Genomic DNA, 13026 nt, shown 5'->3' with positions numbered 1-13026 from the left:
AAAGAATAATAAAACAAAATACAACATAAACGAAGAAAAAGTTACAGCTTCACTTATTTATTATTATCATATTTAATAACATTGCATGCTCTAAGGAAATATATACAACACAACATGTATGGAAAACAAATACAAATATAGAGAAGTTAACAGCGACAAAATATCAATGGTAAATAATGGTGAAATAAAATTAAAATGATCATTTACATATATTTGGAAAGATTTAAAAGTTTTGTTGTTATTACTTTTGGGTTCACGGTTTCCTTTTCAGGCCGTTCTCAGAGGACGTGAGGTGGAACGACTACAATTCCCACACTGCAATGCAAACAAAAGTTAAGAGTTTCACTTCCGCTTTTACTGCTATTAGGTGTTTCCGGCGTCCGGCAACAGTTACCGACTAATAACTGCTCGGTAAATATAGAACGGTTTATCTGGTGGGTGATTGTCTTTGTTTAAAATGATCACATTGCTCAACATGCTCTATATACTGATATGTACACAAAGTTACTATAGTATGATCTTCATTCATTATTGGTGGTGCTGAAGAGTCGCTATAGTTGCTAGTTTATAGCTGTCAGTGCTGCTTATCAAACTTCGTTAGAGAACTGTAACTCTAACTGGTTTAACCATTGTATCAAGTGATAAAATCATATATTTATTGCACAGAATGAACAAGCATAGATATTTACTCTAAAAACTTTTGCTTGGTAAACTAGATAGCTAACAATATGATGAGTCAATATAAGCATACAAAGACAATTGCAGCACTATTGGCACTCAGTCTGAACTACAATGTAAACTTTAGAATATGGTTTAAAACTGTTTACACATCCTGCATCTTCTTGTGATGTCATTTCACAACTCTCTCTCTCTTCCTAGGATCTGCTGCTGAAGACGATCCGAGGACGATGATTGATATCAAAGCATGGGCAGAATATGTGGTGGAGTGGGCAGCCAAAGATCCATATGGCTTTCTCACCACGGTTATCCTGGCTTTGACCCCTCTGTTTATCGCCAGCGCCCTGTTATCATGGAAACTCGCCAAGATGATAGAGGCCAAGGAACGTGAGCAGAAGAAGAAACAAAAACGACAAGAGAACATTGCCAAAGCCAAGAGAGCCAAGAAGGATTGAGCTTGGGACAGAGAGGGGTCAATATAATAGTCCATCCCCCTGATATATTGCTCTTCTCTTAACCCCGGACAGTTCTTATGGGACCTGGAGCAAGACTGGCCTTGAAGGAAGCCTTAGTAAACCCTTAGTGGGAAGCTGGGAACATATAATGGGAGGGTTGATTGATTGATCTCAATAACAGGATTGCAGTACTTTTCCAGGATATTATCACTACAGTGGAAAATGCACTGCATTATTGTGCTATCCACTATTGTGCAGTACTCTGCATTCCATTTTTTACTGGGTTGAAGTTGAATCCACAAAATAATTAAATTGATTTTTTTTAATAATAAAGAAAATTCTTGACATGAAGTTTAATTTAAACCTACAGTATTCTTGAATCTTATACACCGTATTTTTTTACACCTATTTCCTAATGTGTCTTTGACTCACTATAGGTAAATAACTAGAAGAATAACAAAGTGCAGAAAACAGTAAAACTATTTTAGCAACAAACCAGTAGGTTTATGATTCCACTAATAAATTATGTTATCGAATACAAGTAATACAGTATGATAACAAATACCAGTTTGCAACATCAAGCAGCACAATGGACTGTTTTTTTGCAGTCTAAAGCTAAAACAGCTCAAATAACTGAAAGCAGTTGACACCAGAAGCCTTGCAGTAGCCACACCCACTCTTATGCTAAAAATGTGTTTAAACAATATTTTGATAGGACATAATAATTTGAGATCAACTGCAGCTCCAACTTTTATTTTCCTACTTTATAAATAAAGTGCAAATGGAAATCTACAACACTGCAACACATTTTACAATAGTCTCTGTAATGATATAAAGTTTTCCATATGCTGAGACAGTACAAAGTACTTCTTAAATGTCATATCAATTAAACAATGCACAAAATGTTCTACATTTGGTAATTTGATTTTGAAACAATCCTGAGTAAAATCCATTACAATTTACAATCCATTTCAATTATGCTAAATCATTACATGCAATGTTTCTCAATTGGCTCCAGAAAACCAGTACTGAATATTTATCAAGAATGAAAACAAGCACAACTACTAATTCATTTAAACTGAAAATGTACTTGAAGATGGCAAGTAAGTAACTATTTTTTGGTTCCTGGAGGTGTCCAGGACCCTGGCTGAAATGTGTTGGCAGTGCTTATGGGGTCCTCACTGAATTCAGACTGCCCAAACTGTGTGGCAGAAGCATGACCTTTGACCTGAGTCTGAACAGGCTGGTCCACCAGACCTTCCTCATACTCTTTGGTCTGCAGGGCTTTATCCCTCTCACCTGCCTCTACAGCTTTGATCTTGATCTGCTCCCTGTAGTGTTGATTCTTTAGCAACTCCTGTAGAGGGCAAGACACATGTGTTAACATAACACTTAAAGTGATGACTTTATTACATCATTCTAGGTATAGAAATGATCGTATTAAGATATAATAAAAATAAAATGTAAAACATTACTGTTTTTTTTAGATTTTAGTTTATATTCTGAGTGGTTTTCTTGATGCAATTAGAAATAATACCTCTATAGTAGGTGGCAGCTTCCGCCTGCCTCTGATCCAAGCTAAAAGAAACAGAAAAGACAAGAAGCATTGATATGTTAAATAAGGTGCTAAGTTAATAGATCATTTGATGATAACATGGTATAAAACATTTAGATCTTGAAGTACAACATGCTAAAACATCTAATTATATAAAATATCTTCATTACTGCATATAAACAGTTATTAATTTTAATTTAGACAGTTAATACAGAATATAATATGAATTTGAATATTAGGTTCACACTATCAAAAAATATAATATTTGTTTACCAATAAAAATAAAACCAATAAAAACTCTCTATTACCATCCCATTCAGAAGGAATGCTTCCTTCCAGGTACTCAAACTCTTTTGGATTTGCTGCTTCTACTAGGCGCCTTGGCCGTATGATCCGTCCTGAAAAAGACAAGGAAGAATTGGGATGAGATCAATGTATTAGGTTAATTTAAACCACCAAATAAAAATAAAAGAAAAAAAGAGAACGAGATAACCAATGGCCAAGAAAAGAGGTTGGTTGGGGGTTGTCGTACAGAATGGCTACAGTTTACTATATTTCAATTTAATTAAAGCGGTTAATTTGAAATATTATAATACATTTATGATTCTTAATAATCATAATTTATAAACATGATTATATGACCATCTCTCCATTTAATTTTATCTTGAAGTTCTACCAAATAGAAGTATAAAGGTGTGCGATCGGCTGTTACTCGGTTTAAAAACACACTCGTCAAAGTCTTATGCATGACCTACCTGTCCATGACTTCTGCTCGGGTATGAAGTAATATTTATTTCCTAAATGATCTGTGCCGATATGCTCTTTTACCATTCCAAATGTTCTTCGCAACAGAGAGCTAATACGGCTCATCACTAAAAGATATGTGAAATGTCAATATATTCTATCATACTATTGCACATGCAGACGCATTCACTTCACTGAGCCGTCGGGTTACAAGTAACTACGCAGCATTAATGCTGTCATGTGATTGGTCCTTGCGCCCGCTCAGGCCAATCAGAGTATGCGTTGTAGCACGTCACAACATGGCTGCCCCCTAACCAACAAAATGCACAACTAAAAGCTGAAATAGATCATATTACATTTATTGTGTTGTACAGAATGAATTTTTTCAGTTTTAAAACGCGGTTCTACATGTTAAATAATCGCCACTCTAAAGCTAGGGTTAAATACTGTAAACAGATTTCGGATATAGTCAATTCACTCTGACAACATACCATACAATACATAAATAAACAAAAGCTCGATGTCTCTACAAAGATGCTGAGTTTTCTTTATGCCAGGCAGTCCGGCCTTGACGATCCAGTTCGTCTGAGACGTGCAGAGTCCACACGAAGGTAATGTTATAATATAATTTTTTAAAATGAATATTTACGGGGATGCTTCTTGGATATTTTTATTGATTCTACAAATATAGACAGGGGTACATTTGTATAAACAAAACAAACAATAAATGAATTAATACAATTAAAATACCTAAATAAACAAAGTTAAATAAAACATTACAATTTTGCATTACATTACATTACAACATTGTTTTTAGGTATTGTGTAATGCTATAATGTACTAACCATAATTTGTTCTTGTGTTACATTCTGTATAATCATTAACGTTGAGGGGAGAATTCTAGCAAACAGCATTTCTTGTCAGCAATTTTTGTTGCTAAAACTTTTTGAAATTCATAACATGAATGTTATGTCAAAACAAATTTATCTAAAAAGTGGCACAACTTACCTCACTCTTCCTTTCTGCGTCTTTAGGGTGCTTAGTCTGGAGTTGAACCACAACAGAGATGTGGCTCGTGTCCATGGCAATGGAATTAACACCCTGGACATTGAGGTTATTGATGGAAGATAGTAAGTGTACTCCTCGTTCAAGAATACTAGAATACTGCAATCATAGAATTGACATATTACATTGATATGCTCTTAATACTCCATTTTCTTGTGATAACCCCGTATAGTAAATACAGTAATTCACTGGCCCGTTTTGCATTCCAGCATGTTATCGGGTGGATCTGATGGTGTAATAGTGATCTATGACTTGGAAAACAACAGCAAGAAGCTTCAATACTCTTGCAAAACAATCTGCACAGTGGGCAGGTCAGTATGGCTCCCTTCTCCTTCACAGTGATCCAGTGACCACCAGATGGCAGTCTGATATTTTCTGATTTTAATGTGTTGTCAGGTTATGTGTGACTTTCACTGTTTTCTGTGAAGGTCCAGTCGGCATGTGCATAAATTCAGCGTTGAAACGGTGCAGTGGTACCCACATGACACCGGTATGTTTGTGTCCAGCTCATTTGACAAAACCATGAAAGTTTGGGACACAGAAACTCTGAAGGTGCGTTACGTCCTTCAACCAAAACCACATTTCTCACAATTATTACTCATTGACTTCTTTCTCTTCTTTTTTGGGTTAAGTATTTGTTATTATATATGTACTTCTGGTCTGCATTCATTAGTTCCCATAGTTTTTTTCAAAAATGTCTAACAACTGAAAGCCGCAAGCCATTGTGGAACTACCAGTCTGCTTAAATAGAGCCTCTGTGGTGTCAAATGTCCCTTATCTATTGGCCTTGCATCTGGTATTTGCATTGTAACTGACACACAAGAATGGTGCCCAAGCAACATTCAATGCTTTCTAAGTGCTCCTTTAAAGGCACAGTAGGGAGAGGTTGCTTAGTCGAAACAATAACAAGGGTGTAGCTTGATTACGCCATGAATGAGCGTGAAATCATGACACCTCCATCTTCACCTCCACAGCCAATGGAAAGCAATCTGACGGGACTCAGGGACTTTTATTTTGCTGTTCACCTCCTTCTTTCCTGAACTTGAACTTTGTTCCAGTTACATTTGATCACTTAAATTCACATTATTGTATTTCATTAACGGTAACGTTACTCTTGTGCGTTAGCTCGGTGGCTGGTATGAGACACTGGATGACTTGTGTTGCTAAATGGCATGCAATTAATTTAAAAACATGGTGGGGAAAAAAGTTGTATTACTGTTACAACAAATAAAGGTCTTTCTGCTTATGTTAATTAAGTCACTTGACAAAATGGTGTTGTCTGATTTACTTTTTGGGTACAAACATGTTACTCATGGTAAATCAAGAAAACAAGAGATTCAAACAATAAGAATAACCATGTTGAGCTAAATAACAATGATTAGTTTTCTGTCTATAAAGGTATCCAAACAGTTGCTCACCTGTCTAATAAAACACATAATATATTAAAGCGACTTTGATGTCGAGGGTAACGCAGAAATTATGTCATCGATAGGTGACGTAATGACATGGTCCGTTACACTGGTTAAAATAGCTGATATCTCTAGATTTAATTATTGTTGGAAACACTTGGGATAATATAAGTACACAAGTCAACTAAATATATAACATTGTTCTAGTGGTTTTTGAATATTTTAATCCAAAAAAACGTACATATTGTGCCATTAAGCACATCTAACATGGGCATATATATTTGTGCATTTCCTTAAAATCATAATCTTTACATTAGGTTCTATTTATTGATTGATTGATTGTTTGATTGATTGATTGTGTTTTGTTCAGCCAGCTGAGGAGTTCCAGTTCGATGGTAATGTCTACTGTCATCACATGTCTCCTGTAGCCAGGAAGCACAGTCTTATAGCAGGTGTGTTCTCTGACCAAACCAACCCTTCTGCATGTGGCTGTTCTTTTAAACTTCTGAGCACTCATTACTCTTTGATGTCTTTCTGTTGTATCTTTATTTGAATCAGCAATTAATAATCTAGAGTTCCTAGAGCTTTAGAGTAGTACATCAGAGCTTGTACATCTTCTGATGGCCTTCAAAAAAATAGAGAGAAATGGATGCTCATATCTGCTCTAGAATATACTTTTGGTTAAAGTGGAAGAATTTGAAGGATCATAATCATCATTATTGCTCAATGGGTAGACAGCTAAACATTTCCTGCTTTAAAAATGAGAGGTGAGGAATCCAGGCACTCGTCTCTTAATCAGGACCGACAGGTTATGAACACCTCAATGCCCCTTTGTTTCTTTTTTCTGTCACACATTCTTTTTCTTTTTCAATGAACTCATAATTTCCCCCACCTCCATCTTTTCAGAAAAAAAAAAAACATGCTGATTTTAGGGAATCTTTTTCTTAAGAATCTTCCATAGTACAGTAAGCAGTAAAATGTTATTTTTTAAATATCCAGTTAATCAAATAAAATATTTTCTGTAATCTCATATTTATCATAAGTTGGGATCTGCCATCACACATATTTTTATATCACATATGATAAATTTTTTTGTCTTCTCTGAATTATCTTAGTAAATAATTGCAAGATAAATGACATCAAGTGTGACATCAATTCTTTTACAGAATTGTGCAACTTTATGCAAGTAAACAATTATTCATCTTGGGTGTTAGATCTTTGGGGTTTGATGAATGGTTCACATCAGGCAATTTTTCTTGCGAACAGAAAGTTTTTATACGGCCAGGCAATTCTGACTAACACTTCTAATTAGATAGTCTCAATGTGAGTCTCACTTGACTCCAGGTTTGATAACTCCTGACTTCAGTTACTGGGGTTCATCATAACATATATTTGATTATGCTTTATGATGTTAGTAGACTGTTTTTTTATTTGTGTGTTCATGCTGTTCACATACTTTTTCCTGCTGCTGTATAATCAGAAGCATTTTAAAGATCACATTCCATTTAATGTTTAATGTGTTTTGCCCCTAACACATGGGCTCTAAACTCCTACAACAACAGTGTGTTTGAGCTGTTTTGTTATTCTTCTCACTCAGCTCTATTGTACTCTGTGTTGGCAGTTGGTACCAAAGACCCTAAAGTGCAGCTTTGTGATCTGAAGTCTGGGTCGCGCATCCACATCCTACAGGGTGAGTAATGCCTGTTGTTTCTGAATGGAGACAGCCCTGGTGGAGGGATATTGTACTGATGTCACAAACTACCTTGTAACCAATCAGGTCAACGTGTGATCGTCAACGGGTATATCTCTGAGCTGGCGTGAGTGAGTGGAGGCAGGGCTAATTTGCATATTCATAGAACTGCGTATACTAAATGAGGCAAGGGTGTAGAGTTACATTTGAAAAACATTTGTAAATATGTAATTTTGGTGATCAAAGATGAGTTTTAAGGGATACAATTATTGACTGTCTGCAGGGGGACGTTAAAAGCCAAAGACTCAAATATTTTGAGCAGACATGGGTTATTGAATCCTGACCATATTAGTAGTTATTTTGCCTTAGAATTTTGTCAGATTTTTCGGGTCATCTCAGATACCACAAGTGGATCTGTGTCACACGATCCTTCAAAATTCATTCTAATATGCTGATTTGGTGCTCAAGAAACATTTCTTATTATAAATGTTGAGCACAGTTGTGCTGTTTAATGTTTTTGAGGAAACCATGATACGTTTTTTCAGGATTCTTTGATGAATAGAAAATTCAAAAGAACAGCATTTTGTGACATTATACATTTCTTTACCGTCACTTTTGATTAATTAAATTCAATCCACCCTTGCTGAATACAAGTATAAAAAAAAATCTTACTGAACCCAAACTTTTGAATGGTATAGTGTATATTAATTTTCAGAGTTATTTAAAGTATCAGTTTATCATGAAACAAGTTTTCCCTGGCAGGCCACAGGGGCGAGATCCTCTCAGTGAGATGGTCTCCACGATATGAGCACATCCTGGCCACTGCCAGGTAAGCACTTCCACACCTGCACAAATGTTAATGCACTCACCTTTCCTTGGCTGAGGAGTACCATAACAAGAAACAGCCACATCCTGAGTTATTTGATGCTGTTTTTTTTTAATCAGTTTTGAATTCTTTAGTCATTTGATGCCTTTATATATTTTAGTTGTTCTATATTCTTTTGAAACTGTCCTTCCTGCCTGGAAAACAATGAAGAGTATAGAGTGAAGAGTTGTTCATTTTTTGCAAAATCCATTTTACTAGTAAACTTAAATCAAAATCTGATCCAAGAATCTCTAGCACATGAAGTTCCATGAAAAATAAAAGATTGTTTGAAGAAATCCAGGCATTTTGGCATCTATTTAATTTTTTCTTACCATATCCTTTTTCCCAAATGAGATTGCTAAATATTGCCCATTTAAGAAGTGCATAGGAATGATGAATAATGTTTGCATTACCTGAACAGAGGAATCTTACTGGTTTAAAGGCCAGAGATTTATTTGTGTTCATCTTGCATTATTGCTAGTAACTCTTGTGTAATGGATTTCCCTGTCAGCACTGACAGCAGGGTCCGCGTCTGGGATGTGAGAAGAGCCTCTGGGAGTCTTTTTACTTTGGACCAGCAAAATGGGGACAAATCCAAGGCCTCATCTGAAGCAGGTGAAATCACATTTAGCATGTTTCATCAAGCCTCATGATGAGGATAATTGTGATTTAATATTTACAAAAAAACATTTGAGAGGTAGTTTACTGAAAATATTTTGTTTATCATGTGCATTCTAGAAAATGCATTTATGTGTTACAGAATATATGAGTGTATAAAAAGTGATATGTAATTTTATAGTAAGTTCAGATGATAAGTTCTTCAGAGATACCAGGCACTTGCCATAGCGCTGAGTGCAGCAAGCAGAAATGAATGTGAGCAATAATCTCTGTGTGTAAAAGATGCTAAAAACTCATATTTCTGCATCAGACAAGAGCTGTTTATATACATTATAAACTTGTCCGTAATCACCTTCGTTATTTCCTATCTTCTGTCACAGAAGAAACTGTATAAATAATATAGTATATAAAATACATAACTGTTAATTTACCACAATAATGTGCTACAATTATTATTATATAATATTATATTATAATATATTAATATTATGCAATATATGACAATTAATATTATACTATATATAAATGGTATAATATTAATTGTTTTATATAGGTATACACAAACACACACACACATATATATATATATATATATAATATATATATATATATATATATATGTATGTGTGTGTGGAAAAGTCTTAGGCATGTTAGTATTTTCACAAAAAAATGGTTTAAAGTCAGTTATTTATATCTATATTTTATTTTTACTTTTTACATTTCCAAACATTCCTTTTGCCATTAATTGTAATAAACAAAATGAGACTGACAACAGCTCCACACAGAGATTCAGAAGAACTGCGGCAACGTCTCCAAGACATATGATGAAACCTTCCTGCAGAACTACCTGAAAAACTATGTGCAAGTGTACCTGTACAAAAGCTGTTTTAAACGCAAAGGGTGGTCACATTGATTTGATTTAGTTACTAGAAGTTAATTGATAAATAAAATGTATCTATTTATGACATTATTTTTGAAAGAATCCTCACTAGTACAGCATTTTTACACAAGTGCCTAAAACTTTTCACAGTACTTGTATTTTGAAGGAAGGTTTATTTATATGTCTTGGAGACGTTTCCACAGTTCTTCTGGATTTAGTCTTTCTCAGTTTTTTCTGTTTCTTCATGTAATCCCAGATGGACTCAATGATGGTCAGATCAGATCTCTGTGTGGAGCTGTTGTCAGACTCCTTGTGCATACAAAAATCTCACTGGATTATTACAATTAACGGCAAAAGGAATGTTTGGAAATGTAAACTGATATTTCCTACTGAAACACTACAGCAAAAGATATAAATAACTGGCTTAAAACCCTTTTTAAATTTTTTTTAAATACTAACGTGCCTAAGACTTTTGCACAGTACTGTATATATGCATTTATTTTGTAAAATATTATAAAATACAAATAATGTACTGTAAATATACATATTTATATAATATAATACACAAATATAGTCATTATTAATGGTATTGTATAATATTAAATATAATATTGTAATATAAAATGTAACAATCTTTAAAATAAAAGTATACTTTTCTTCCAGTGAATACAGCACACAATGGGCGAGCAAATGGATTGTGCTTCACAGCTGACGGACTCCATCTCCTCACTACTGGTACAGATGATCGAATGCGCCTGTGGAATAGTGCCACAGGGGAAAACACATTAGTGAGTAGCTCTTAGGGATATTTGAAGACTTTACACTTTAGACTTAATTCCTAATATCTGCTATGTAAAAAATTATGTAAAAAATTATATTTTGAGCCGATGTTCATGCAGCAGAAGTAATTAGGGGCCATTCACATAGATCATGTTTTTCATTCCATTGCTCTACTTTTCCATTGTTTTTGCATGTAAACGTTCTAGACAGACGTCTTTTACCGTTGCGGTTAGTTGTTAATTTCACAGATATCTTTAAATCTTTGTCATTTTAATCCATGGAACTGTTCAGAAATCTTTAATTTTCATCAACAGGTGAATTATGGAAAAGTCGTCAACGAGAGCCGCAAAGGCCTCAAGTTTACCGTATCGAGGGGCTGCAGTCCGGAGTTTGTGTTTGTGCCTTGTGGCACTTCGGTAGCGGTGTACGGGCTTCACTCGGGAGAGCTGATCACTATGTTGAGAGGACATTATAATAATGTAGACTGCTGTGAGTTCCACCCAGATTATCAGGTAATGTTGTTCCTGATTATTTGCTTAGTAATTGAGTCTTTGCTAATCAGTCAACAAACTGAAACAATGCCAGGAAGTAAAAGCAATGTTCTCACAATCATTTAATGAGATTTGAATTGACTCGGGCTCATTTGTGCATCATTAGGAGGTGTACAGTGGAGGTAAAGACTGTAACATCCTGGCCTGGGTCCCAGTGCTAAGACAGCCTGACATTGAGGATGAAGAAAACAACTCTAAACGGGTAAACTTTTTTTTGAGATATATTTTTTTAAATACAAATTTTAAATGTTTTACTCTTGTCCAGATTTCAGAAAAGATTAGGTTGATCCAATTAATGGTGCGCTTTAATGACTACTACAATGTTCTGTGGATCAGGTGTTTTTATCTTTACAGATCTGCAGGTTTGGACTATGTGGGGCAGAAAGTGAATCTAAATTTGTGCTCACGTAAACATTTTTTCACCTTGCTCACGTTCCCCAGCCAATAGATAAGATCAGATAACCTGACAAACACTGCCCATTATGGCATATATTCAGATGCGGCTGCTGTCAGTCATGGTCTACATGAGATGTACACATTAGCTTGAGTTGCACGTCTTGATGGCTTGTAGTTTATCAGGTGCTGAGTTTAACATCCTGCTCTACCAGTTTTTCTGGTAGAAAATCTGGCACACGTTTAAGGAATTGCATTACGCATCACTGATACATACTTGGCTATTGGCATGGCTTTTTTTTAACAATGTATTTGGAAAATATTAATTTTAACAATGTGTCACAAAAAACATTTTGAAAAAAAAAATATCACTAGGTTTTTAATTTGCACTTATAGCTGGAAATTATCGGCTATATCACAGCTATATTCATAAACGTGTATATATATAATTTATTTCAGCCCATTCTTACTGATGCTTCTAAGACTATCGCAAGTCTTTCTTGCTAATTCGTTAAAACCTTGATGTAACTAAGGTTGATGACTGGTTTTCAAATCAGAGATATATCACAGAAAACCAAATATTTGAAAGGCATTTAAATATGTGCAAATCAGTGAACATACAATATAGTGATAATGCACCACATGCTCTTATTGTTGTGCCCTTGCTGTATCATCTAAAGTTAAACAGTAATCAAACATCACTGAATCCTGTTGGCTTAAAGTCGGCATGAAACGGAAGTTGCAACTCCCTTTTCTTCTCCATTGGGACGGATATCCATGTGAAAAGGCTTCTCAAACAAGAAAAAATGTAGGACAGGACTTGATTTAGTCCATCCTTGGTTTGATATTGATGTGATCTCATGTAAGTAACAGGTTGTACCGCCCTTGCGCCGGTACACGTCACCAGAGAAGAGAAGAAATGTCACTGCAGGGGGGAAGGGATGATATTCTGATTAAAGATTATGAGGGCATATGATTAAAAATAAAATTTGTCCACGGATAAATCATTTATAATAAATACTGCAATATTCCATAAAAAACAAGAATTGTCCATTTTGAATTCATGGTGACTTTTATGATGTTCAAATGTTTCTGAATGTTCTGAATGCATATTTTCACAGGGTGGAACACAAGCTGCAGTCAATCCTGCTTTTGAAGATGCCTGGAGCAGTGATGAAGGCTGACAGAGCAAGAAAACCAGCATCCTGTTTTTTATTATCCAAATAAACCACTATGTACATTCCTTCAGAGGTCAAAGTGCTCTTATTGTATACAATTGCATACTGCGATCAATCGGTGCCTATAAAGTCACTGTACATAAAAAGTCTCATGGGTGTCAAGTA

The 13026-nt window shown here is 35.1% G+C and overlaps 3 protein-coding genes across 4 annotated transcripts in view; 2 read left to right on the top strand and 1 right to left on the bottom strand.

Annotated features, from left to right (window-relative positions):
• Positions 1-317: 317 nt before the first annotated feature.
• smim15 (small integral membrane protein 15) lies at positions 318-1484 on the top strand. Of its 2 annotated transcripts, none has more exons than XM_056259572.1 (2): positions 318-434; positions 880-1484. In XM_056259572.1, the coding sequence occupies exon 2, from the start codon at positions 909-911 to the stop codon at positions 1131-1133; it is 225 nt and encodes a 74-aa protein (XP_056115547.1). In that variant the 5' UTR covers positions 318-434; positions 880-908; the 3' UTR covers positions 1134-1484. The 2 variants fall into 2 exon arrangements, with proteins under 2 accessions (XP_056115547.1, XP_056115548.1); XM_056259573.1 differs by having other exon boundaries at positions 369-411.
• Positions 1485-1870: 386 nt separating this feature from the next.
• The window catches only part of ndufaf2 (NADH:ubiquinone oxidoreductase complex assembly factor 2), a 148013-nt gene continuing 136857 nt past the window's right edge, over positions 1871-13026 (bottom strand). The window contains exons 2-5 of the mRNA XM_056259569.1: positions 3444-3597; positions 2997-3086; positions 2671-2711; positions 1871-2490 (exon numbers count right to left, since the gene is read on the bottom strand). Of these exons, the coding sequence (XP_056115544.1) occupies positions 2245-2490; positions 2671-2711; positions 2997-3086; positions 3444-3558 (492 nt within the window). The 5' untranslated portion in view covers positions 3559-3597 and the 3' untranslated portion in view covers positions 1871-2244. The remainder of the gene's footprint in view (positions 2491-2670; positions 2712-2996; positions 3087-3443; positions 3598-13026) is intronic.
• Positions 3728-12930, top strand: ercc8 (excision repair cross-complementation group 8). Its single transcript, XM_056259562.1, has 12 exons — positions 3728-4043; positions 4467-4562; positions 4707-4808; positions 4926-5049; positions 6277-6358; positions 7528-7596; positions 8359-8425; positions 8973-9076; positions 10623-10747; positions 11054-11251; positions 11397-11492; positions 12805-12930. Exons 1-12 carry the CDS (start codon positions 3967-3969, stop codon positions 12865-12867), a joined length of 1203 nt encoding a protein of 400 aa, XP_056115537.1. The 5' UTR covers positions 3728-3966; the 3' UTR covers positions 12868-12930.

The sequence above is a fragment of the Rhinichthys klamathensis genome, unplaced genomic scaffold, assembly GCF_029890125.1.
Source record: "Rhinichthys klamathensis goyatoka isolate OS25496 unplaced genomic scaffold, OSU_Roscu_1.1 h1tg000169l_1, whole genome shotgun sequence".
Taxonomy (NCBI): Eukaryota; Metazoa; Chordata; class Actinopteri; order Cypriniformes; family Leuciscidae; genus Rhinichthys; species Rhinichthys klamathensis.
This window is presented reverse-complemented; position numbering and strand designations above follow the sequence as displayed.